The 26000-nt window shown below is 37.9% G+C and overlaps 1 protein-coding gene across 1 annotated transcript in view; it reads right to left on the bottom strand.

Annotated features, from left to right (window-relative positions):
• Positions 1-1345: 1345 nt before the first annotated feature.
• The window catches only part of LOC127420073 (receptor tyrosine-protein kinase erbB-3-like), a 33139-nt gene continuing 8484 nt past the window's right edge, over positions 1346-26000 (bottom strand). The window contains exons 2-28 of the mRNA XM_051662032.1: positions 23050-23201; positions 22011-22191; positions 21055-21180; positions 20407-20469; positions 19004-19122; positions 18735-18876; positions 17870-17983; positions 17388-17505; positions 16226-16299; positions 16009-16099; positions 12800-13014; positions 12506-12638; positions 11040-11133; positions 9692-9849; positions 9486-9539; positions 9234-9375; positions 8919-9038; positions 8646-8744; positions 7486-7671; positions 7239-7394; positions 6969-7044; positions 6737-6883; positions 6515-6612; positions 6242-6418; positions 5985-6056; positions 5548-5809; positions 1346-2734 (exon numbers count right to left, since the gene is read on the bottom strand). Of these exons, the coding sequence (XP_051517992.1) occupies positions 1842-2734; positions 5548-5809; positions 5985-6056; positions 6242-6418; positions 6515-6612; positions 6737-6883; positions 6969-7044; positions 7239-7394; positions 7486-7671; positions 8646-8744; positions 8919-9038; positions 9234-9375; positions 9486-9539; positions 9692-9849; positions 11040-11133; positions 12506-12638; positions 12800-13014; positions 16009-16099; positions 16226-16299; positions 17388-17505; positions 17870-17983; positions 18735-18876; positions 19004-19122; positions 20407-20469; positions 21055-21180; positions 22011-22191; positions 23050-23201 (4262 nt within the window). The 3' untranslated portion in view covers positions 1346-1841. The remainder of the gene's footprint in view (positions 2735-5547; positions 5810-5984; positions 6057-6241; positions 6419-6514; positions 6613-6736; positions 6884-6968; positions 7045-7238; positions 7395-7485; positions 7672-8645; positions 8745-8918; positions 9039-9233; positions 9376-9485; positions 9540-9691; positions 9850-11039; positions 11134-12505; positions 12639-12799; positions 13015-16008; positions 16100-16225; positions 16300-17387; positions 17506-17869; positions 17984-18734; positions 18877-19003; positions 19123-20406; positions 20470-21054; positions 21181-22010; positions 22192-23049; positions 23202-26000) is intronic.

The raw sequence follows: 26000 nt of genomic DNA on the forward strand, positions 1-26000 counted from the left end.
TGTGTGTGTCACCTTGTGTGTCTGTAACAAGGCCAAACATTCAAGGGTATGTAAACTTTTGATCAGGGACATTTGGGTGATTTCTGTTATCATTATGATTTAAAAAGGAGCCAAACAACTATGTGATAATAAATGGCTTCATATGATCACTATCCTTAAATAAAAGACAGTTTTTTTGCATGATCAGTCATATTTTCAAAATCAATGCCAAAATTTCACAATTTCTGCCAGGGTATGCAAACTTTTGAGCACAACTGTGTATATATATATATATATATATATATATATATATATATATATATATATATATATGTATGTATATGTAGTTTGAGGGTGTATGAAAGAATGAACTAAAATCCCATGAGGCATTACGAATGACATAAAGGAATAAATAACTATAGTAATATATAAAAGTATTGATTTTATACTGTTCATTATAAGTTTTGAAACAATATATTTTAGGTTTACTGCAAAATATTCTGATATATACCAATATATATGTAGTTTGAGGATGCAGGGAGAGTGACTTGATTGCGTCATCTGTTATGGAGGTGGGCAGTGGTTGCTGGGCTCATTTCGCGGCATTTGTTAGCTGTGATTCTCTGATTGTTGGATCTCTTTTTGCTGGACAGTGGGTAATGTACTGTAGTTGTCCACTAGGAATTCTGCTATTAAACACAATTTTTAAACAATTAAGTTAAAATAATGCAAATGGATGGCTTCAACGGAAGTATATACCATCGATGAACAACCTCAGAGCTCACAGCAGGTCTGTATTTAAAGTTTTATAATTTATCGTTGAAAATCTATTTGTCTCTGGAAAAATGAATGGGATTTTTACTTCCAGAACCAGACTGTCTATTCGCCTGCAGTAGTCACTTGGGAAATTGACGATTAAATGAAAATAACTGAGAAAAACTGTTCTCCGTTACACCAAATTTTATGAACATTGTGCAAACAGGCAGGCCTACTCATCTCAGAAAATGTAAACAGTAATACGTTTTCTTTATAATTTTGTCTAAAAATGTTCTGATACACAAAGTGAAAACCTTCCCTGTTCCATTTGAGTTTACAATGGCAAATGTGTTAGAAATGCTCAAGTTGCATTTGCTAATGTTTTAAAATGACTATTACCATAGTTGGGTATAGATAGGTAGGTACTTGGGAGTACTTCACATTTGTCAAAGATTGTGCATGTCCTGAAAAGTTTTGGGACTTCTGGTCTGATGTCAGAATGGCCGGTTCTATTGGGTCTATTATTTGTTCTTAGGAGCAAAAACATTCTTTATTCTCAGCCTTTAACATAGGCACTAGGCAGTCATTGAAATGATTATGTGTTGTCATATATCAAATTTTATTTTATAAAGTGATTTTTTTTATATACAGTACTGAAACCTACGCACATTAAAGTAGCTTTGTTGTTGCTTCAAGCTGAGGCCTAACATTGCTGACAGCAAAATATTTTAGCATAATTATACCAATTAAGTATGGAACAGATAAAAACCTTCCGTGATACAAGAAAAGATTACTTTATTGATTGATAAAATTAATATACAAGAACTTTTTCAATACAATGGTTTCTCATTGAGTAAAAAAAAAGTCATTATCCACAAAAACAAAACAAATATGAGACTTTATAAAACCACTGGATTTGGACTTCATAGACAAACAAGTGGAGGTAGGCCAGTGTTCGACAAAACAAGTCATTTTATACTATAATTAAGAAGCCTATTGCATTTTGCTTCATTGGCAATGGACCAACACATGTTAGAATAGATATATGTCCTGAGATACATGCTGGGTATGCCAGTCCTGTCAGTTTTCATTGTAAATTTCTGTAATTATGTGCATACAGCATCCTGCTTGTGGAATAGTCTACTGTGCCAGTAGTCTGGGTTGTCAAACGAAGTGCTTTGCTCCTCGACTCCAGTGCAGACTTTTATGTAGGATCTGAGACCAGTCCTTTGTGTCTCTTCACCCACAGTTGGCCTTCCTTTTACCTGAATGTTCTGATACTCTGCCTGATCTCCATCAGAGCTAGATCTCCCAGATGCTTCCATGTCCACATACTCATAGGTCCGTGACGTGCCATCAGAACCCTCATGTCCCTGATGTCTCGTACCCAGTGTTGTTCTCAACCTAGGGAGCTCACTTACATTTTGGTAAACTGCTTCTCTGATGACACACTCCATCTCCTCTGGATTCCTTACCCTCTCACCTGAGTTCTCTGCACTCTCCCCTATAGTGTTCTGGTGGTGTTCTGGCAAAGACTCTGTACGTATGTCCATGTATTCATACTCCACTAATGCCTCTTGTGGCTGCCTCTCCTCTGCGGGCTCTCCTTCTACAGCAACACTCTCAGATGGATGCCTCTCAGACTGGTTCCCTTCATTAGATGCTGCTGCTGCAACTGGCTTGTCCTCACAAGATGCAGACTTTAGGCTGTCCCCATCAGGGGTAGTAGCATCGTTACTGGACAGCTCAGTTTGTGCTGGGTCAGAGTCTGGCTTCTGTGGTAAGATGCTGTCACTACAAATATAAGGTGAAGCAGGGCAAGATGGTTTGCTCAGTACAGCTGAACTATCAGTGGTTTCTGTGGGTGAAGGAGAAAGCTGAAGAGGCTGTTTCCTCATTAGCTCATACTCTTGTGTGGTGTCTCTTTTTGGTATTAAAGGTGTGAGGGCACTCCTGGAGCCTCTGGGTTTCCTACCATGAAGAACAGTGCTTCTGGAACCTAAGCGAGATGGCAGAGAAAAGATAGTGTATACAGTTTAAACTTTATGACAACATTGCAAAAACTGCTTCTTAGGGGCCGTTCACACCGAAAGCATTTTTGCAGCTGTCCGTGCTGTTTTTCAGTTGTTTTCCAACATAAACATACACTACATCTCTGACTGTTGCACCACATCTCTGTTTTTCAGTGTCTCGTGCAGGAGTGCCATGTTTTTAGAAGCTGCTTCAAGTAAAAAAAAATAAATAATAATAATTCAAATGTTAGTAACGCGTCTCGACAGATCTGCGTTCTGTTTTATTCATTGCCCTGTGTCTAGCTTTGTCTTTAGAGCCAAGGGCGGTGGAGATGAGACCTCTGTGGAGATGTATTTGATGAAATATGTAAATATAATACACTTTATAATAATAGCAATAACAATAATAGCATAACAATAAAAGCTTAAATGTTACATATGTGGGGTGTCATTTATATAGTAAATCTACTGAAACTCAAACTAAAATGCCCCACAACCATTTGTCTTAGTCTAAGATACGCTCAAAGATCAGAAGTAGCTTACTTTTAACACTATGTACAGTTGAAGTCAGAAGTTTACATACACCTTAACCAAATACATTTAAACTCAGTTTTAAACAATTCCTGACATTTAACTGTAGAAAACATTCCCTGTCTTAGGTTAGTTATGATCACTATTTTAAGAATGTGAAATGTCAGAATAATAGTAGAGAGAATGATTTATTTCAGCTGTTATTTCTTTCATCACATTCCCAGTGGATTAGAAGTTTACATACATTTTTTAGTGTTTGGTAGCATTGCCTTTAAATTGTTTAACTTGTCAAATGTTTTGGGTAGCCTTCCACAAGCTTCTCACAATAAGTTGCTGGAATTTTGGCCCATTCCTCCAGACAGAACTGGTGTAACTGAGTCCGGTTTGTAGGCCTCCTTGCTCGCACATGCTTTTTCAGTTCTTCCCACAACTTTTCATTTTCATTGAGGTCAGGGCTTTGTGATGGCCACTTCAGTACCTTGACTTTGTTGTTCTTAAGCCATTTTGCCACAACTTTGGAGGTATGCTTGGGATCATTGTCCATTTGGAAGACCCATTTGCAACAGAGGTTTAACTTCCTGGCTGATGTCTTGAAATGTTGCTTCAATATATCCACATAATTTTCCTTCCTCATGATGCCATCTATTTTGTGGAGTGCACCAGCCCCTCCTGCAGCAAAGCACCCCCACAACATGATGCTGCCACCCCCATACTTCACAGTTGGGATGGTGTTCTTCGGCTTGCAAGCCTCACCCTTTTTCTTCCAAACATAACGATGGTCATTATGGCCAAACAGTTACATTTTTGTTTCATTAGACCAGAGGACATTTCTCCAAAAAGTAAGATCTTTGTCCCCATGTGCACTTGCAAACTGTAGTCTGGCTTATTCCTTGCTGAGCAGCTTTTCAGGTTTTGTCGATATAGGACTCCTTTTTACTGTGTATATAGATACTTGTCTACCTGTTTCCTCCAGCATCTACACAGGGTCCTTTGCTGTTGTTCTGGGATTGATTTGCACTTTTCGCACCAAACTACGTTCATCTCTTGGAGACAGAATGCGTCTCCTTCCTGAGTGGTATGATGGATGTGTGGTCCCATGTTGTTTATACTTGCATACTATTGTTTGTACAGATGAACGTGGTACCTTCATGTGTTTGGAAATTGCTCCCAAGGATGAACCAGACTTGTGGTGGTCCACAATTTTTTTTCTGAGGTCTTGGCAGATTTCTATTAATTTTCCCATGATGTCAAGCAAAGAGGCACTGAGTTTGAAGGTAGGCCTTAAAATACATCCACAAGTACACTCCCAGTTCAGTACACCTCCTATCAGAAGCTAATTGTCTAATTGTCTAAAGGCTTAACATCATTTTCTGGAATTTTCCAAGCTGTTTAAAGGCACAGTTAACTTAGTGTATGTAAACCTTTGACCCACTGGAATTGTGATATAGTCAATTAAAAGTGAAACAATCTGTCTGTAAACAATTGTTGGAAAAATTGCTGGTGTCATGCACAAAGTAGATGTCCTAAACGACTTGCCAAAACTATAGTTTGCTAATATTAAATCTGTGGAGGGGTTAAAAAATTTGTTTGAATGACTTCAACCTAAGTGTATGTAAACTTCTGACTTCAACTGTACTTTAAAACATGACCCCCCCCCCCCACCCCCCCCATGAGAATTTTTTTTTTCTCAAAGTTAGCAAAGTTCATGGCATCGGGTCTTAATAAAAGAGTTTAAATGTCCTGGCTTGAGACTCAAAGTTTGCAAATTTCTCCAGCACATCTGCATATATTAATCATTTTTTTCAGGGTTTATTATCTAAGTATTTGTTACTAACTGCATCTGGATGGACCAATTCAACACCAATTTCTTTCAAAAGCACACCAAGACTGTTCTCACACAGCCGCAATCGCAAGTCACAAGCGCTCTTCTTGCATGCCCGAACATACGCATGAGTGCTGGAAAGCAGCCGTGGGTACTGAATTGAGTCTGTATTTAGTGTTATCAATACTGTAGAAAGACTGGTTTCATAAAAATATATTTATATTTTAGTATCAACTTGATACCGAAGCACAGGTACTTTTGACATCAATATAAGATGATAAAACATTCAGGGCTTTACTAAGAAACATTTGGGGCTTAAGCCCTGGTAGCCCACCCCCAGTGCTAGGTGGATTACTTATGAATTGTAATCAGGTACTGATTCTCATGTTTAGAGCAAGAATGCACTCAGTCTGAACAGCCCCTAAAGCTAGAGCAATATTGTTTTACCTCTGTCTGGGCTGGGGGTGTCTGTGTGCAGCACATATCCATTATGGTCCTCCTCTATGTCCTCCACACCTAGTGTGAATGGGTCTGAGGCCATAGACAAACTGGTGGATATATAAGCGCTGTCCATACGGCTGCAACCCCTGCGAAGGCTCCCTGTTTGAGAAGTTAGTTCTGCCATTTCAATGTCCACAACGATCCCTCTGCCGTCAGAGCACTCTGAATCTGTCCTCACTGAGCCCGTCTTCCTCCTCTGGGCTCTGACCTGTGTGGGAAATATCCATCAATGTTTCAACTGAGAATTTTCAGTAAACAAAACCCCTGAGGGTTAAGTTATTGTTTGTGTCCTACCACAAATAATGAGCCTGAGATGCCACTGCTAACTGTAGTCAAGTCAACATGGGAGATAATTAAAATGTAGAACAGACATGGATGCTGACCTGTCTAAGGTTGTCCCCTGGGCTGGGGGTCATGGGAAGATAGCCTACTGGAGTTATGTGGTCTTGGGTGCCCTGAAGACAAAGAGAAGAGAATGAGTACATTCAGGCTATATTACCATTTTTCTGAGTTAATGTCTATGTTTCAAACTGAGTACTCAACACGCATTACTTAATTAATATTAATGTTATTTAGATCAGAATAACAAACATAATTACATCACATTAATGTTCTTTTCAATGTATTGCAAATATCACACCTTGTAGGAAGTCATTCGGTGGCGAGAATGACTCCTAGCTGGTGACAGGTGGAGGGGAGGAGTGGCAAACCCATCCTCCAAAGCCTCGTCGTCATCATCCTCCATGCCTGCCTCTAAATGAGGCACTTTAACGTATCGTTGGTGACTTTCATCTGCACCACTACAATTCTGAGAAGGCTACATTCCAACATAGTAATCAATAATAAACAATCATAAAACTGCTTTCTTGTGTCTAAATTTAAGTAATTTCTAAAGAAAGTCTTAATTTCTTACTATCACTACAAGATATCGAGGTGGATCCCGTGCCATTCGTGTAAATTCACTGGCCAGTTCTTTAAATGTGGGCCTAACATTCTCATCGATCATCCAGCCTGGGAACAGAGGGGATTAAAATGAATTTATAAAGATGAAAACTTTCAATTAAATATGAGTATTCTAAGAGTTTGTGCATTAATTTTTTAAATGTTGCCCAAACGTGTCTAGAATTCGCCTTACACTTGACCATGACCATGTAGACATCTATTGTGCAGATCTGTGGTTGAGCCAATCGCTCTCCTTTCTCCAGTAAACCCGGCACATCATGAGGATGCATGGCTGCATATGGCTCAGCTCCATATGACATCATTTCCCATACAGTCACCCCTGGAATAAAAAATAAAAAAGTTCACTCTTATAAACCTGAAACAACAATTACTGAGAGATCAGATTCAACAGCACTGGGACTCACCGTAGCTCCACACGTCACTCTGATGTGTATATCTCCTGAAGAGGATACTCTCTAATGCCATCCATTTTATTGGTGTCTGAAAAAAAGAGACCATCTGAAATCCATCTTAACAACAGCAACAGCTTCTTTATTACACTCATAGTCAAATAAATGTTATGTTGACTGTCCTCTACTAGCTGGTGTCATTCAGTATGCCATAAATTACCTCTTTTTTGAATAGAAATTGTTCAATTCCCTTAGAATCTGAAGTATGTGAAATCAGTAAATTACCTTGTGTTCACTGTACACATATTTCTTATCATCTGGATAGAGCAGATCTGCAACTCCAAAGTCTGAGACCTGCACTATGTAGTCACTCTTCAGGAGCACGTTCCGTGTCGCAAGGTTCCTATGGACTATACAGTGCTCCTCAAGATAATACATGCCCTAATACACACAGATACCATTATGTTTGTGAAGACGATTTTTTTTTCAGCATCTTTAAGGACATCCTACTTCTCATCTCCTGTTATCTCACCTTTGCGATTTGCACACACCAGTTGAGGAGACGCTGGGGATCCAGGCTGTCTTTGTGTTGACGAAGGTGTTGCAGTAAGGATCCGTGAGGGCTGAGCTGGGTGACCAGCTGGAGGCTTGTCCCTGGACAGATCCCAAGCAGACGCACTATATATGGGTGATCCAGGCTTCCCATTGCAAGCATATGCTGTGGACATGTGAAAAAAAAAAACTATGAGATGGATACTTTGGTAAGAAGAGAACACCATAAGATTAACTGTTAAATAAAGCCAAAGAAACAAGCCAAATCAATGCATGTACATGTGTACCAGTGTTAGAAATTAAACATTTATAACATTCTCTCATCATTTTCTCACCATCATGCCATACCAGATGTGTGTGACTTTCTTTCATTTGCAGAACACAAATGAAGATTTTTAGAAGAATATCTCAGCTCTGTAGGTCCATACAATGCAAATTAATGGGATCCAAAACTCTGAAGCTCAAACAAGCACATAAAGGCAGCATAAGACTCCAGTGGTTTAATCCGTCTTGCCATTGCAGTCTCTATGCACGATCATGACTTCAAGCTCAATTACACTTCCTAGTGCTTGACGCATGCGCAAAGCACTAGATGGCACTAGAAAGTGTAATCGTGCTTGAAATCATGATCACCAAGGAGACTTCTGATGTTAAGATTTATAGTGAAAATTTAGTTATATTTTGGACTGTTCTCACCAAAACCTATCATATCACTTCAGAAGACATGGCTTAAGCCACTGGAGTCGTATGGATTACTTTTATGCTGCCTTTGTGTGCTTTTTGGAGCTTCAAAGGTTTGGACCCCATTCACTTGCCATATGTATGCACATGCAGAGCTGTGATATTCTTCTAAAAATCTTTGTTTGTGTTCAGCAGAATAAAGTCATACACATCTGGGATGGTATGAGGGTGAGTAAAATAATTTTCATTTTTGGGTGAACTATCCCTTTAAATAATAAAAAAATGACATACTGTATTTCAAATGTAAATGACAGATAAAAACAGGAATTTACTACAGAGGTATTTTTTCCCCACATTTAAAATATCAGAATTTTTTGTCATTTTCATTGGCATTTTAGCCCCAAGCCCTAGTTAATTTCTGACCCTGAAGTGTATATTTAATGCAAGCTAGTGCCTCACATCAGTAATCTCTGTGAAGGTCTGCCGACCACTTCGGTCTTTGATAGTCTTTATAGCCACTGGGATTTTTAAAGAGTCTCCTTCAGGTATCCAAAAACCCTGTGGGTATAAATCACAATTAAATCATGGACCAGAGAACAGGTAGTCTGCCAAAGGCAGACTTAAAGGAATAGTTCACCCAAAATGGACAATTCTGTCATTTGGGTAAGTAAACAATGACAGAATTTTAATTTTGAGGTGAACTATGCCTTTAAATGTGAGGGTTGTTCCAACCTTATTGACAGTGCCAAAGACTCCATAGCCCAGAAGTTTGCCCTTTCTCAGTTCTTGTGCTTTAAGGATGCGAGCGTGAACTTTTGTCCCCTTCTCTCCTGGATCCAGCGGTTCCATGCTCTGTGTGAAAACAGGAGGAAATGTACTTTAGATAATACTGATAACCAGGAAATATATGCTCTTACAATATGAACAGATTTTCAAATTCAGTATGAATTTGCATCATGTTTAACCTCTGCTCTGATTTATTGTAAAGATAGATCAGTTAATTTTTCGAAATGCTTGGAATCTTATTATTTAGATATATGGGCTTACCTCACCACTCTCCAGGTACCTCCTTAGTGCTCTTTTGCGGCGGATTGTCAAGCCTCTGTGATATAGCATACCAAGCACAAACACTGCCAGGAGCACAAATATACCAGCAAATACAGCAACTGCTATACCTGCAATGTGAGAGCTGAGAGGAAGGTTCTTGGTGAGGGAAAGCACATTTAATGTGTGTGTACACTATATGAAAATGAAAATGCTTGCAGTTGCTCACTGCAACCAGAAGAGGGTACTACTAACCTGTTCACAAGTCTGTCTGGATCTACACAGTCCATGAGTGCTGGGCCTGTGCATCTGCTCAGGAGACAGATATCACTCTCAAATCAGTGCATTCACATCCCAGTAAACAACAGAGACTGTCAATCCTTGTGTTTTCAATAAAAATTGTAATATGCATTACAAATGACCCCTCTTTGGTGATCACGTCAGTGTTTGCTTAGGCTTACCCTCTTGTGCAGTTGTGGTGACAGGGCTCACATTGTCCTGCTGAATTAGGGTATTTGAATATGGTTTGACCCTTTTCCCCATTTACTCCGTTAGGACAGGTGGAAACACAGTGAGGACCATCCATTAAGTTTGAACATGCCACACACTGATCAGCACCCTGTTGCAGAAAGAAAGAATTAGTGAAAGTTCATATTTCCTCCAGTAATGAAAATAAATAATTATAATAATAATTTTCTTTATTTATCACATTATACATTTGCACATATACAGTGAAATTCTTCTTTTTTCACATATCCCAGCTAGGCTGGGGTCAGAGTGCAGGGTCAGCCATGATACAGCACCCCTGGAGCAGATAGGGTCAAGGGCCTTGCTCAAGGGCCCAACAGTGGCATCTTGGCAGTGCTGGGGCTTGAACCCCCGACCTTCTGATCAGTAACCCAGAGCCTTAACTGCTGAGCTACCACTGCCCACTAAATAGTTCCAAACAATATCAAATCATGATCAAATCACGATCAACTATTGTGTGTTGCTGGGGAATGCACAAACTGACAGCCTGTCTGAAATGCAGCAAACACAGACAAGCAGATTAATTCAATCAGAGTGAATCATCACAATGCTGTTATATTAAATATCAGCACTCTTGTCCAATAAAATTAGAGGACCGGAGCTAACTGCTGTGTAATAAGTTATATATAAATGGAATAAACATTCCAGTTCCATCTGTCACTAAGCACCTGAACTAAAACAAACAGTTAAAATGAATTCCCTTTATTAAGTCAATGTTAATAGTGATGTATTGCACAATGAACAGATCTGAGGCAAAGAGCCTGCAAAGCCTGTCTGGCAGGTTACTGTAATCAACCACAGACATTACACAGAGTGCGTGTGGGTTGGATTTTTTACCGTAACAATATTCTTTTTCATGTCATTATCATAACACACTCTAGCACTATCATCCACAAAGAGGCGAGGGGTAGATTAAAAATGTGCCAGTCAGGCACTGGTAAAAACAGACTTGGACACCACAAAATGTAAGACTAACAAGACACATTAGACAGCAGATCTAAGCAGGGAAATTTTCCTTGAGATGCAAGGGTGAGGAATCTGAGCAATGCTCACTAGTTCAAAGAGGACAGACTGCATTATTTCATTGACTACAAAGGGGAAGGATATGACTTGAGCACAGGGACTTGTACATTATTTGTCAACATAGCAACATGCTTAATATGGTTTCACTTGTATATAAATGAAATCTAAGATCAAGATTCCATTCAGTTATGTTAAAACAGGGAGAAACTAAAAGTTTAAAAAGAGAAAGAAATAGGCTAAGTAATAAAGTTCGCATACTTCTCCTTGGCATGTTTGTCCCCCATTTTGAGGTTGACACTCAAGGTGACAAGCAAGGCACTCTCCGTTTTGTGCTGCAAACTCCCGTAGCTCACTATGGACATACACACACAAATAAAAACTTCTTCAGCCGCTGACCCAACTTACAACAAATATACACACAAACAAACTAAAGCACTGTTAGAGAAGCAAGCCTGCGAAGCTACCCATAATTTAAAGCAGGTAAGCTACAGTCAAGCTACACTTTGATGAAGTAGTTAGTAACACCACAAGCGAGTAACAATAAGTAACTACTTTTACTACAGTGACTACATTTAATATCTTATTAATAAGATATTAAATTATATAACTATCCCATTATTCATAATTTAATCAGTGCCATACTTTTCAATTAAAGGGATGTTCACCCAAAAATGAAAATTCTCTCATCATTTACTCACCATCATGCTATCCCAGATGTGTATGACTTTTTTCTTCTGCTGAACATAAACAAAGGTTTTTAGAAGAATATCTCAGCTCTGTAGATCCATACAATGCAAGTGAATGGTGACCAACATTTTGTAGGTCTAAAAAGCACATAAAGGTAGCATAAAAGTAATCCATATGACTCCAGTGGTTAAATCCATATCTTCAAAAGCGATATGATAAGTGTGGGTGAGAAACAGATCAATATTTAAGTCCTTTTTTTACTATCAATCTCCCCTTTCACCTTTTTTTCTTCTTTTGTTTTTTGGCAATTCACATTTTTCATGCATATCACCACCTACTGGGCAAGGAGGAGAATTTATAGTAAAAAAGGACTTAAATATTGATCTGTTTCTCACCCACACTTATCATATCACTTCTGCAGACATGGATTTAACCACTGGAGTCATATGGATTACTTTTACTCTGCCTTTATGTGCTTTTTGGAACTTCAAAATTTTGGTCACCATTTCCTTGCATTGTGAGGACCTACAGAGCTGAGATATTTTCCTAAAAATCTTGGTTTGTGTTCAGCAGAAGAAAGAAAGTCATACACATTTGGGATGGGATGCGGGTTAGTAAATGATGAGAGAATTTTTAATTTTGGGTGAACTATCCCTTTAAGGTGACAGGATTATACTTGAACAAAAAAATTTACACTGCATATAACAACAGCAAAAAAACTTGAATAAACCCTAATTTATATAACTGGATCGAAAACATAGTAATGAACAGCATTTAACTATATATTTTGTGATTAAAAAGAAGACCTAAAATGCTACGTTAAGTGTGCACTACAATGTGACATTAAAAACAGCAATGCAGCGTTTGTCATGCTACACCGTTAAAAGTAGCTTGTAACTGGAAAAATACTACTGTATTTTGAAAATATCTGAACCACTATGCTACTGAAAAATTTGGTTAAATTAGTAGTGTCACACTACTTTTACTGTAGTTAGTTGCACCCCAACGCTGCACTAAAGCACAGCACCCAGACTAACCCAGAGTAGAGGTTGCAGTGGGACACACATGTGCCGTGTCGACTGTGGTTCCTGCATGACAAACACTGCTCTGGCCCAGGCCCCCAGCATCCTGCATCTGAACACAATGGGTCACATATGTGGCCCTCTTCCTCTGTTTACACACACACACACACACACACACAGACACGAGAAGTAAAAGTTTGTTTGTGTACAACTTAACGACGGGTGACAAAATAACAACATGCACATGTGAAACAAATATTACATAAGTACTCCAGTTAGGGGTAAGAGAATTTTCAAAACGAAACCCACCACATTGGCTCTGAGGTTTGTTGTCCTTTATGTCGTTGTTTTTACGTCTGCGCTGCCGGCGGTTACCGGTGAAGATCTGGCTCCAGTCGACGGTGTGGTGATAACACAGGTTTTTGTTGTTACTGATGTATACACTGCCATCACTGATCTCACGTAAGGAACTCAGTCCCAGAGATGTAAGGGTGGGAATCTTCATCACCAACAAAGAGAAAGGCCTAATTGAGAAAGAGAAAAATAATGAAAATGAAAAAAAGTAGAGGGCACAGCTTTAAGGGATAGTTCTCCACAAAATGAAAATTCTGTCAATATTTATTCACCCTTACATTGTTCCAAACCCGTATGACTTTCTTTTCCATAGAACATAAAAGGAGATATGTAGAATGTTAGTTTCAGTCACCATTCACTTTCATTGCCTCTTTTTTCCATACAACGAAGGTGAATGCTAAATTAGGCTAACATTCTGCCTAACATCATATACAGATTTGAAACAGCATGGAGGTGAGTAAATGATGATAGAATTTTACATTTTGGGTGATCTATCAATCTAAAGAAAGAATGAATTAAGAAAGGAATTAAAGTGACAGAGCCACAGTGATTTCCCATGAGGACTTGTCTATCACCAACCCACACACTACTAACACTTGATTCTCAAAAGAGCACCAGACGATAAATTAAAGGTGCAGTATGTAAGATTCAGAAACCCTTGTTATTAATGACACCTGTAGCCGTTAAGTGAACTGCAGCCTGTTGCTAGTGATCGCGCACACGCCATAGTGACCAAAACAAAGAGACTGAACGTGATTCACCGGCATCATGATGACAGATAAGGTAGCATAATTAAAATTACACAGTTATGATTGTTTTACTACAAACTTTGAGACTGTATATTATATTTGACTCTCCATTGCTGGAACAGGGCTAAAACAAAGTGTGGATATAGGTCTGGCTATGCGAGACTGTAGTTTGAAGTAATCACTTTTCTTTGCATGATACATTGACTGCATTTATACGATAGCCTATGTCGGCATTAGCTAGCTAGTCAGCTTTATCAATAGCTGTTAGCTAAATTTGGTGGATGATGACAGTAGCTGTTTATAAAATAGACTGTACATTATAAATATGTTGACACAATTCAGTACTGATGTGATTCCATCACAACTGTCATTTTGATATATCGATGTGCTATTGTTTTATAATAATAGAATGTATATATTTTCTGTATAACCAAGTAACGTTACACTAATGAATGGAGCTTTTTGCATTATCTTGAACATTGTCTAGCATTCATTTCATGTGTTATTGTAGTTTACCTTGCTGAATAATTACAGATGAACATTATGTCAGTTACTGTGAATCAGTATACCTGACTTTTAATATAAAGAGAAGATCGTTGAAATTATCTGAAAGTTACGAAGCATGGTAGCTTGCAATTCGTCAGCATTAGCAGGCAAGATCAAGTTAGCTAAAATTACACAGATCAATCCTTATGGCACTATATTTCACATGCTTTGCAGTTATGTAAGCTTACCTGTCCAATAAGAAGAATGCCAATTCAGGGTCAGTTTTGATCCCCAAAACCGAACGAAGGTCCCTCCAGGAATCTAATGCCCTGCCGATGTTCACTCTAGTTTTCTCTCGACCACGATCACGTTTCCGCTTAGCCAGACAGGATTCAGTAAATGTTTTAGTTTTTTTGGCTTACTCAGAGTTTGTGTAGGAGTCAGTGTTGTGCTGGGAGCCAGACATTTGCTGGATTCCATCTCTAAGATAATGTAACCTAGTGTTGCAGTTTGTTGTCGCTGTTGAATAGCGGAAGAGAAGCACTGAGGCAAGGCTCTTGGGAGCGCACATAAACGTCACATCCTTTGGATTTTCCCGGCAAAAGCGACCCGCTCCCTTTGCATGAAAATCAGTCTACAGGCTTTAACAGGCAACCTAGGAAGTCCCGGAAGGGCTCATTTTTTAAGTTGCGTTACAAGCCGTTCACACATTGGCCAAAAAAAGGCGAATATTACATGGAAAAAGTTACATATTGCACCTTTAAAGCAGTTGAACCATTCATGATCCTCATCAAATGTCTGTTTTAATATATGCTCATACAGGCCCTAATATCCTTTACAGCAACATTTCACTCATCAGGAATATTGTCATTACTTGGCACTCACAGCAGAAAAAAAAACAATGTCTGTACATGTGATTGAAAGATTCTTGGCAATATAAAGATACAGTTTTCAGATGGTTAGTCATGCACTGTTTTGCAGGTTACAGGGAGTACATACCTCTTTGTGCTGGGGGACAGACATAAGCACATGTGGGAGAATGAGGGGTTTGGGAGGGGAGGGTTAACATAGAAACATGGGAACACAAAAAACAACGGTGAGACACATGCACGGATAGTTAAACACTGCAGGAATAAAAAACAATAAAAACACTTAGTAGTGAGACATATTAACCGGGATTAAAGGGATAGTTTACCAAAAATGAAAATTCTCTCATAATTTACGCACCCTCATGCCATCCCAGATGTTTATGACTTTCTTCTGCAGAACACAAACAAAGGTTTTTAGAAGAATATCTCAGCTCTGTAAAAATGCAAGTGGCCAGAACTTTGAAGCTCCAAAATCACATAAAGGCAGCACAAAAGTAATCCATAAAACTCCAGTGGTTTAATCCATGTATCAAGAAGCGATATGATAGGTGTGGGTTAGAAACAGATCCATATTTATGTCCTTTTTTACTCTAAATCTCCACTTTCACTTCTGAAAGTCACATGCGGTGCCTGTTAAGTTTCACTTTCACATCTGAAAGTGAAAGTGAAAGTGGAGATTTAGAGTAAAAAAAAAGACTTTCTAACCCACACCTATCATATCACTTCTGAAGAAATAGATTTAACCACTGGAGTCGTATGGATCACTTTTATGCTGCCTTTATGTGCTTTTTGGAGCTTCAAAGGTCTGGCCACCATTCAGTTGCATTGTAAGGACCTACAGAGCTGAAATATTCTTCTAAAAATCTTCATTTGTGTTCTTCAGAAGAAAGAAAGTCATACACATCTGGGAGTGGGTAAATGACGAGTGAATTTCCATTTTCAGGTGAACTAGCCCTTTAAAAAATCAACAGGGATGTGACTGGCAGTGGCATATGACATACAAAAAAGTAACTGATGTGTGAAAAAAAGTAAACACATGCTCTCACACACGCAGTCTTACTTGTGCAGAGATCTTCCCTGAATGGTTGTGAGACTGGAGAAAACAGACAGATCGCTGAGCTCATTGGGCCAAGATTGAATATTCAAAATTCCTACAAATCACACACACACACACACACGCACTGTTGAATAACGACTCGACACTGAGTGAAGTAAAAACTACAGCAACAAAAACTCAATGAGAGAATAATCCTTGTAAGCCAAATAAAGTAGCATACCAGTAATTTCTCTGACAGTGTTAAACACCTTGAGTTTTTCAGGCTCCAGAGGTGGTATGTTAAGAAAGACATCTCTGCAGAATAGAATATAGTTCAGGAATTAGCATAAACAATCACAGTGATGGACTACTCTGTGGGAGCTCATATGGCAGTACTGCAAAGACCAGTCTGCACTGTTTAAGTCTATTTAAGTAAAGATTTATACTTTATATTTATACAACTTTATAGAGGTAAAATATTTCATATTAACTCCAAACTGTAAATTTGCATATATCAATCAGAATCATATTACTAAAATCATATTAATGACATAATCATTACTCATATTAATAAAAGAAGACAAACATGTGTTGTTCTGTTGTCCTGGTTTAAAATAAACTGTTGTTTGTTATTCTTGTGTTGCTTCTCTCTTAAAACTACAGTGTTTTAACACTGTGCCAACCAACCCCACAACCTGTGCCAACCAACCTCAATATGGGGTGGTTGGCACAAATGCATAACATGACTTTGACCATTTATTGAGTTTGTTTTTTACCTAAGAACTTAAGCTTTCATTTACACCTACTTGGGATATCTTAACATTTGTTCCACCAGATATATTCAAAAAGTATGAAAAGTGTGCCAACCAACTCCCCTATTTCAGCCCATAAAAAAATAAATAATAAAAAAAATGCATTAAGAAAACGAAGCCTATTTGTAGGCTCATTGAGATTTTTTTTTTTTTTTTTTTTTGCATTGTGACATTATTTTCATGACAATTAAACACATTTTCTCCCTAAATTCTCATTGATGTAGAGTTGATTTTAAAATCAGCATTAATTAAATTCAGTACAAAATATCACTATAAATATTTCTAATTATACTTAACAAATGTACTTTACAATTTAAATAATATATCATTATGTTTTGCACATTATAGCAAAGGTAATGGGATTTTTCTGCATTACAGTAATTTACAGTATGTACTGAGATTGAGAATTGGAGTGTTGGAGGGGGGAACAATTGTCATGAACTTGTCACAATGTAAAAAGAAAACAAATGGTCCCCAAAATAGGCTTAACATTCTTTATGAAAAATATAATTTCTTATTCTTTCTGTTAAAGTTTGGGTGAAATATAAAACCGATGTTTCTTGGAAATTTTCAAGAGATTATGTGTCTTACCCTTTGATACCTAAGATCAGAAAATGTAGACTTCCTTGTATCTTGGTACAGTTGATAAAGCTGTCTATGTTACTGGAGTCCACAGTCTGTCTGTGATTGGCACCAGTGCCCTCACATACTAGAGAGAAAAGGGGGTGGGGGTATGAATAGCTACTATTAGAAACACTCTGCCAAGTTTTACAATAATTAGTCCCAACAGACCCTTCTGGTGTGAAATGATTCATTTTCTTAATTCAAGACTCATAGGCACATTGGGCCCTATTCATGAAACATGAGCAGAATGAATTTCGGTGTAAATTGTATGTAAAACAAGTCTTACGTAAATTGTCCCTTCCAATATAATATGACAATTTACATATGAAAGGATTTATAAATGATTTATACAGAAACACATACAGGTCCATTGAGTGGATTACTTTAGCTGCTGTAGTCCAGTATAAATCACATATTTCTTGTATATTATGATTAGACAGGCACTTTACCTTTGGGACACAGGCCAATGCAAGGCTCACACTGTTTAATGCCATTTTTCTCTTTTTCCATTTTACTAGGAGGGCAGCTGCTCACACATGCACTGCCATCTACAACAAAGTGTGCTACAGAGAGAAAATAGAAGAAATGGTCACTAATAAATTTGTTCTACAGTACATGCTGCAGTCTTTCACTCACAAAAACACAGAGGCAATCCTTTACTGTTTTTTTTTTTTTTTTTTACAAGCATTTGGTGCTTGGTGAGTATTACCTGTGGAGCCACACATTTAATCTAAAAGTAAAACACTGTGGACTGTAATGTAGCTCATTGAAATCTGCCATTTGCTTAAGCTTGTGTCATGTTTACATTGCTCTTTGTGGTCTTCCATGGATACGTCAGTGCAGTGCTGATGCACTCTCAATGAGGTATATCATCCAAAGCTCTCATTAAACTCTCTCAAGAGTTCAGTCACAGTTCAAATACAATCATTTACTAGCTTATGCGTCAGTCCCACCAAGGTTTAAACCATCTACCTGTCTAACACCCTTTTAACAAAAAGTAAATCGCACCCAGTTTAATTAATTAAGCTGCCTATACAGGAAGCATCTGTTGTGGCATGTTACGGTGCACTCTCTGTTGACAGACTCCCTATTTCTATTTTTGAAGTGCTGTAAAGCTACTTCTGCCACTTTATTTGCCCTATCCATTTAAAATAAAATAATTTTACTTACAAATATCATATGCAATGAATTTTATTTGTTATGCAGTGTATTTAAATAACGTCTGAGCATTACAACAAAGCATGTGACATTATTTTCTGGCACATGCTTTCCTGTTTTCGGTAAGCTGCATGGGTGTAGAGGCTTGTAACTCACCGGGACATTTGGTTACACAGATTGAACCAAACTGATACATGGCTTCAGAATTGGGTTCCAGCTGGTAGGTCTGTTGGTTGTACACAAGAGGCCAAGGGCAGTGAGGGACGCAGGCACCTGAGTGATTGACATGCCGACAGGCCTGTGTCAAAGGAGAGAGTTTTTTATAATGGCTTATTTTGTTTTTATTGGGTTTGCCTCTGAACAGATGTGGTAGTTCCTGAGTAATGAAAATAGTAAAAGCATAATGTAATAGTGGTAGCACTCACAAAGCAGTCAGTGTCCCTTGGTCCAATGCAGCCTCCAGCACACTCTGTGTGGCAGCACTCATTGGGATTGGTCCCAAAACAATGGCCATGGCACTGGGGCGCACATACTGTTTTTGTCACTGAGAAACACACATACACAGACAGATACAATTTTGGGACCCACTTTATATCAGGTGCCCTTAACTTAACCATTTGATACAATGTACTTATTATGTGCATATATGTTGTTGCTTTGTAACTACATTTAAAGTATTTGCATTAATTACATTTGTAGTTACACTGTTAACTTTACCCCTAACCCAACCCTTACCCCAAAACCTAACTCTAACCCCTAATCCTAACCCTAACTCTAACCCATCCTTACTGCTAAACCTACCCATACCTCAGCCTCAGTAGCAGCAAATGTGGGAATTTTGCAGAACAACATATAGTTACACAGTAAATACGTAGTCTTGTATGTATTTAATGTTAGTACATAGTAGTTAAGGCCACCTAATATAAAGTGTGACCAACATTTGATGTTGTTTGGGCTGATTAGTGTTTATAAGTTGCATGGATTGCTGTGTATGATTATAGGATAGTTAAAAGGATATTTCACCCAAAAATAAAAATTCTCTAATCATTCACTCACCCTCATGCCATCCTGTGTATGACTTTATTTCTTCTGCTGAACACAAATGAAGATTTTTAGAAGAATATTTCAGCTCTGTAGGTCCCTTCATTGTAAGTGAATGGTGGCCATAAAAGGGGTCACCCTTTTCACCCATTTTTCACCCAAAAGGGGTCACCAATTTTTTGGACCTTCATAAAAATGAAGGTCCAAAAAGCACATAAAAGCAGCATAAAAGTAATCCATAACACTCCAGTGGTTAAATCCATATATTTAAAAGTGATATGATAGGTGTAGGTAAGAAACAGATCAATAATTAAGTCCTTTATTTTTTTTACTATAAATCTCCACCTTCACTTTTACTTTCAGATGTGAAAGTGAAACTAAACAGGCACCACATGTGACTTTCAGATGTGAAAGTGAAAGTGGAGATATATAATAAAAAAGGACTTAAATATTGATCTGTTTCTCACCCACACTTATCATATCGCTTTTGAAAGCATGGGCTACACCACTGGAGTCTTAAGGATTACTTTTATACTGCTTTTATCTGCATTTTGGACCTTCAGATTTCTGGCCACTATTCACTTGCATTGATAGGACCTAAAAATCCTAAAAGTTCTTCAGAAGAAAAAAGTCATACACATCTGGGATGACATAAGGGTGAGTAAATGATGAGAGAATTTTTATTTTTGGGCAAACTATCCCTTAAAGAAGTAATGTAATCTGTAAAAAGTATCAACATACTTTTTATGGATACACAACTGCACTAAAATAAATCTCAGTTACTCACATTTCTGGCACTGATCTTTGTTTGGACCCCAGCAGAACCCTTCACATGCAGAATAACAGAAACCTGTGAAAAACACCGCAAGATGAAATATTTGAATAATTGAACAAGTTACTGCATAAACGAAAGTGAAATTCAAAGAAGAATGGAATTAATATCAAAACACAATTTAATGGCACAAACACATGCTCTACACTTACAGTAATTAAAATAATAGTTCACCCAAAAATGAAAATTCTGTCATTATTTACTAACTCTCATGCTATTCAAAGCTGTATGCATTTATTTTTCTCTGGAAAAAGATGTTTTAATAAATCTTCACAAGCATCTTTTCCATACAGTGACAGTTTGCTAACCATAGCTGCAGCTTTTAAATAAAAAATGGCACTTATGTTGAAAGCTGGATGTCTTCAACACAACGTCATTGGTGCTTGAGTATCTCGTGTCTAAATGAGACACTTTGAATGTTTTTTGTATGTTAAACATCTGTTAAGTTTCTTTAAAAATCATTTTTTATGTTCCACAGAAACAGGGTTTGGAATGAAATGAGTAAATAATGACAGAATGTTACTATTTTTGAAAACATCAACTGAATTCTTTTAAACATAGACTCGCACTTAGACAATCTAATCAGGGCATAACTGCACAAACCTTTTTGTCCGTTGTTTTGGATCTCGATGCGAGCATTACTGTCTCTGACAATGTCCCGCCAGTTGACCCAGGGAGCATAACTCAGGTTCTTGTTCTGGATGATCTGTACCCCCCCTTCCAAGATCTCTGCAGGATCAACAAAGAAAACTCTGGTTAATTTTGCTGTGTCTGGAGGAGCAGTGTAGTGGACACATCCAGTAGGAAGGAAAGCAAACACCATGCTTTATCTCAAACAAATTGTCTAGTATTTAAGCCAAAGGTAAAACATTGTGTGACACTGTAAAAACATTTGTAAAAATGCTAAACAAACATATAAACTGGTGGGATTGTATTGAGCATGGAGATTTGCTTTTAAGTCTCAATGGGAGAAACAAAGATGGGTTAAATGTGGTTCTTGGAAATGTTTGGGAGGGTCGGTGTACACAGTGCTTAAAACCAGTAAGATAACGATCAGCTCACACCAAAGATTCATGTGTCCTCTCGGTGCACCTCTGCCAATGTCCCAGATGAGTCTGAACAAGCCAAACGGTATAAAATACGCAGTTTGAATGATGTGACCTACAAAAAACACAGACACTCTTCTGCCAGGCTAAAATTATTTTGAGTGTCAGTCTGTATAGAATTGTGCTTAAATGAGTGACATGGGTACGTCAGTGCTCGGCTATGCAAATGTACCAGATTCCTAAACACTCCTACACATTTCCACAAGCACTATTGTCAAATTCTCTGTCTGACAGCTGTCTTTGATTCAGCTGATTCAATCTTGAAACACATTAAGAGGCAGTAAAAATGATTCTTAAAGGTATTTCCTTAAAGCATTCCTTTCTGTGACAGGGCACATTTGTCTTATTGCGGTACTTTCAATCTATGTAGTAATGCAAAATCCATCATTTTGCTTAGCTCTTTTGCACTTTTAATGTATTTCACTTACTTCATTTTGTACAACATTGTCTCACCTGTGAGATTGGTGAGGCCCAGATCCTCTAAGCCATAGTGACCAACGAAGTTGTGGAAGACTGAAAGGGCCCATTCCTTCTCATAAAGACTGCTTCCGCGAATCACTCTGAGCTGGTCAAGAGGCAGCCTGCTGAACTGGTTCATAGCTATGAGGATGTAGCCTGTGACTTCTCTGATACTCTGGAAGAGAAGCAGCAAATGAACATCATGTTGCAGTAATGGTCCAGCATAGCTGTGGTTGTATATAAAGTTCACCCAAAAATGTAAATTCTGTCTATATTTACTCACCCTCAATTTGTTCCAAACCTATTTGACTTTCCCCAATTTGGAATGCCCAATTCTCAACGTGCTCTAAGTCCTCGTGGTGGCGTAGTGACTCGCCTCAATCTGGATGGAGGAGGATGAATCTCAGTTGCCTCTGCGTCTGAGACCGTCAATCCACACATCTTATCACGTGGCTTGTTAAGCGCGTTACCGCGGAGACATTGCGTGTGTGGAGGCTTCACGCTATTCTGCACGGCATCCACGCACAACTCACCACGCTCCCACCGAGAGCGAGAACCACTTTATGGCAACCACGAGGAGGTTACCCCATATGACTCTACCTACCCTAGCAACCAGGCCAATTTGGTTGCTTAGGAGACCTGGCTGGAGTCACTCAGCACGCCCTGGATTCGAACTCACGACTCCAGGGGTGGTAGTCAGTGTCCAGGCCCCCAACCTGGGTGACTTTCTTTTTTTCATGGCACATAAAAAGAGATGTTAGGTAGAATGGCAACCTCAGTCACCATTTATTTCAGTCCATCTTTTATCCACACAATAAAAGAGAATGGTGACTGTGGCTAACAATTATAACATATATAAGATATATTAATTTTAATTGTAATTTGTTTTTGTTTTTAACCAAAACGAGGGTGAATAAATCATTACAGAGTTTTCATTTTCAGGTGAACTTTCCTTTTAACATTTAAAAATGATCCATGATCAGCTTGAGTCATGTCTAGCTTGTAAAGTTGAATCACATAATCATTCTCTTACTCCAAGAAAGGAGAAATCGAGGTTATTCTCCATCTGTGTGATCTCAAGGTTGCCCATGACGATCTCACATCCGGTGTAGCGCTCCTTCAGGTTGTTGTAGTGTTGTGCAGGAGTGCCTGTGGAGCTCAGAGCATTCTTGGTGCCAGTGCAAACTGGGGACAGAGACCATGATTACAGAGATTTTATCTTGCTAAGAAATTAGTTTGTGGATCATTTAAACCACCTGTTTATGACACTACCCATAAACTGGAATATTCTTGGTAATTAATAATGTCTATGAACAGAATTTGTGACATGCTGCAGATTATTACAGACAACACTTTCGATTCAACCCTCAGTTTGTACAAAATAATGAAAAAACACATTTACGATAATATATTTACAATGGAAGCGTAAAGGTTATACATTACAGTTAATGAAGTGTTATGGTTATATGTTCAAAACAGGGTGAGGGTGATAGTAGTCTGCATGGCTTCCATTGTAAATGTATTACTGTAAACAAATGATTAGTAAAAAAATAAATAAAACACAAATCTGACATTAAGTTAAACTCATTGACATTAAGATGTAAACAACTTTTTATTTTATTTTTTAAAAAGACATTCACAATTGAGCATATTTTTGTTTGTAGGATTAATACATGAGAAAAAAGAAAATTATATATAAAATTATTATTTTTTTAAATTGAATGCAAAAGAACAGTCACAGGCCTCTATACACAAATATAGCCCTTTTGAAGTGGCCACCTCCACACAAGGCTTCCAAACATAGCTCACACAAAGACTTCATGCAGTAGCCACAACACAAGGTCATTAACATAATGAGGGCAAGGTCAGAGGTTGCCAAGATGCAACAGGTCAGCTTGTAGTACAAGAAAACCAAAAGTTCCCAACCAGACTTATAAAAAGACGAGCTTCAGACAGAGATGGAATCCAGAATTACTGGCCTGAGGTGCATGTCATCATAGTTCATTACACTTTATGCTTAAGTGACATGACAACTGACACACACAAGTCTTTCTATCTCTCTTTCCCTTTTTCCTACTTGTCTTCTCTTTCCCACTGCAAGAACTAAAGCACTTTTTTTTTTGGTAATTTTTTAAGAACTACTCAGTTTTCGTAGTTTTTGCACATTAATTACTATAGTTTATCTTAGATGTTTAGAGGGATTTTTTTTAGCTCCTACTCCAGTCTAGGTACTTTTTGGTAGAAGAAAGATGTTGGAGGTGCTAAAACCTGTGACATACGTATGATGCACAAAACAATGGAAACGCGAAGATTCGGCATCCGCTTTGAGTAAACAAATTTGTAGTTGCTAGCCTGCTCCTCAGAGGATTGCACTAATTTTCCAATTTCCTTAACAAAAATAACATAAACAAAAAAGTATCTAAAGACTATCACCTGATTCACATATTATGTGTGTGATAGGGATGAGCAGAGCTTCTGGGTGAATTGCAGAGTTGCTGTACTATACTGAAAATAAAGTAAATTTTGGATTACTACATTGAGTTTTTCCTGTGATAATGGACATAAATAATAAGATGTTTAACCTCGTGCGACCCCGCGTCCACATGCGTGGACATTGTATTTTGGCTTCGCTATACGCAAGGCATAATTTAAATTTATTTGAACCAAATAAATACTGTTCACAAGACTCTAAACTGTCATTTAAGGGTTAAACTAAGGGAGTCACGTGACAACAGCATGCCATTGATTTCCTTGAAGCTCTTCTACGGGCACAAAGCCAACAAAAGTGCCTCTGGTAAGAAACCTCTTTAAGTTTTTTAATTGAAACCTGTTTGGGTGTAAAGAGTAGCATCTCTAGTTTCGTTTTATATGCCGCTTTAAAAAATGTATTCATTTTTCGCATGTCAGCACACTGATAAACAAGATGTCCACATACATGGATTTTGGGATATTATTCCCTCAAAAGATGAAAAAAACATGTTAGCTATTTTGAATACATTTCAACATTAACACATCTGTGGGTCATTTCGCTTCATTGTAATATAAATTGTTATATTTTATTTTATAACACGATGTGCATTTTCACACTGAGAATCAATGGGTTCATCCAAAAGCTGAAAAACTGTGCTTTCAGAGGCTTTATATGGAGTTATAATGAAAATAAGGTGTATTTTGAACTTTTCTGAGACCAGTGCAGACAGACAGCACACTGGAGGTTAAGTCTTTCACTAAATTGGGAGCAAGGGAGCAAGGAAGCATCTTAAAGCACTCTAAGCAGCTAAGTGCATTCACTCTTAAATCCGACCAAAAGTTCAATTTCAGGCTGCAGAATGATGTTTAGACCACTCATCATGTTTGGCAGACATGGAACAATGTTAATCAGTACATATATTCAGAATATATCATGTATAATTGTATTTTAACATGGTTGGCAGTGATTGGATGATGCTGGCCATTACTTTAAATCAGTATCAATTATGTTAATTTCTGATGTAATGTTTGTAACGTATAAAAAACACGAATAATCCACACTCCTGGAAACATAATAAAAAATCAGATGAAAACAATCTGACTTTATATAGCTTGGTATTATTTAAAATTTCACAACTTAGTCCCGCTGTCCACATAAAGTTGTGCTCAAAAGTTTCCATACCCTGGCAGAAATTGTGAAATTTTGGCATTGATTTTGAAAATATGACTGATCATCATTTGTCTTTTATTTAAGGATAGTGATCATATGAAGCCATTTATTATCACATAGTTGTTTGGCTCCTTTTTAAATCCTAATGATAACAAAAATCACCCAAATGGCCCTGATCAAAAGTTTACATACCCTTGAATGTTTGGCCTTGATACAAACACACAAGGTGACACACACACAGGTTTAAATGGCAATTAAAGGTTAATTTCCCACACCTGTGGCTTTTTAAATTGCAATTAGTGTCTGTGTATATATAGTAAATGAGTTTGTTAGCTCTCACGTGG

The sequence above is a fragment of the Myxocyprinus asiaticus genome, chromosome 29, assembly GCF_019703515.2.
Source record: "Myxocyprinus asiaticus isolate MX2 ecotype Aquarium Trade chromosome 29, UBuf_Myxa_2, whole genome shotgun sequence".
Classification (NCBI taxonomy): Eukaryota; Metazoa; Chordata; class Actinopteri; order Cypriniformes; family Catostomidae; genus Myxocyprinus; species Myxocyprinus asiaticus.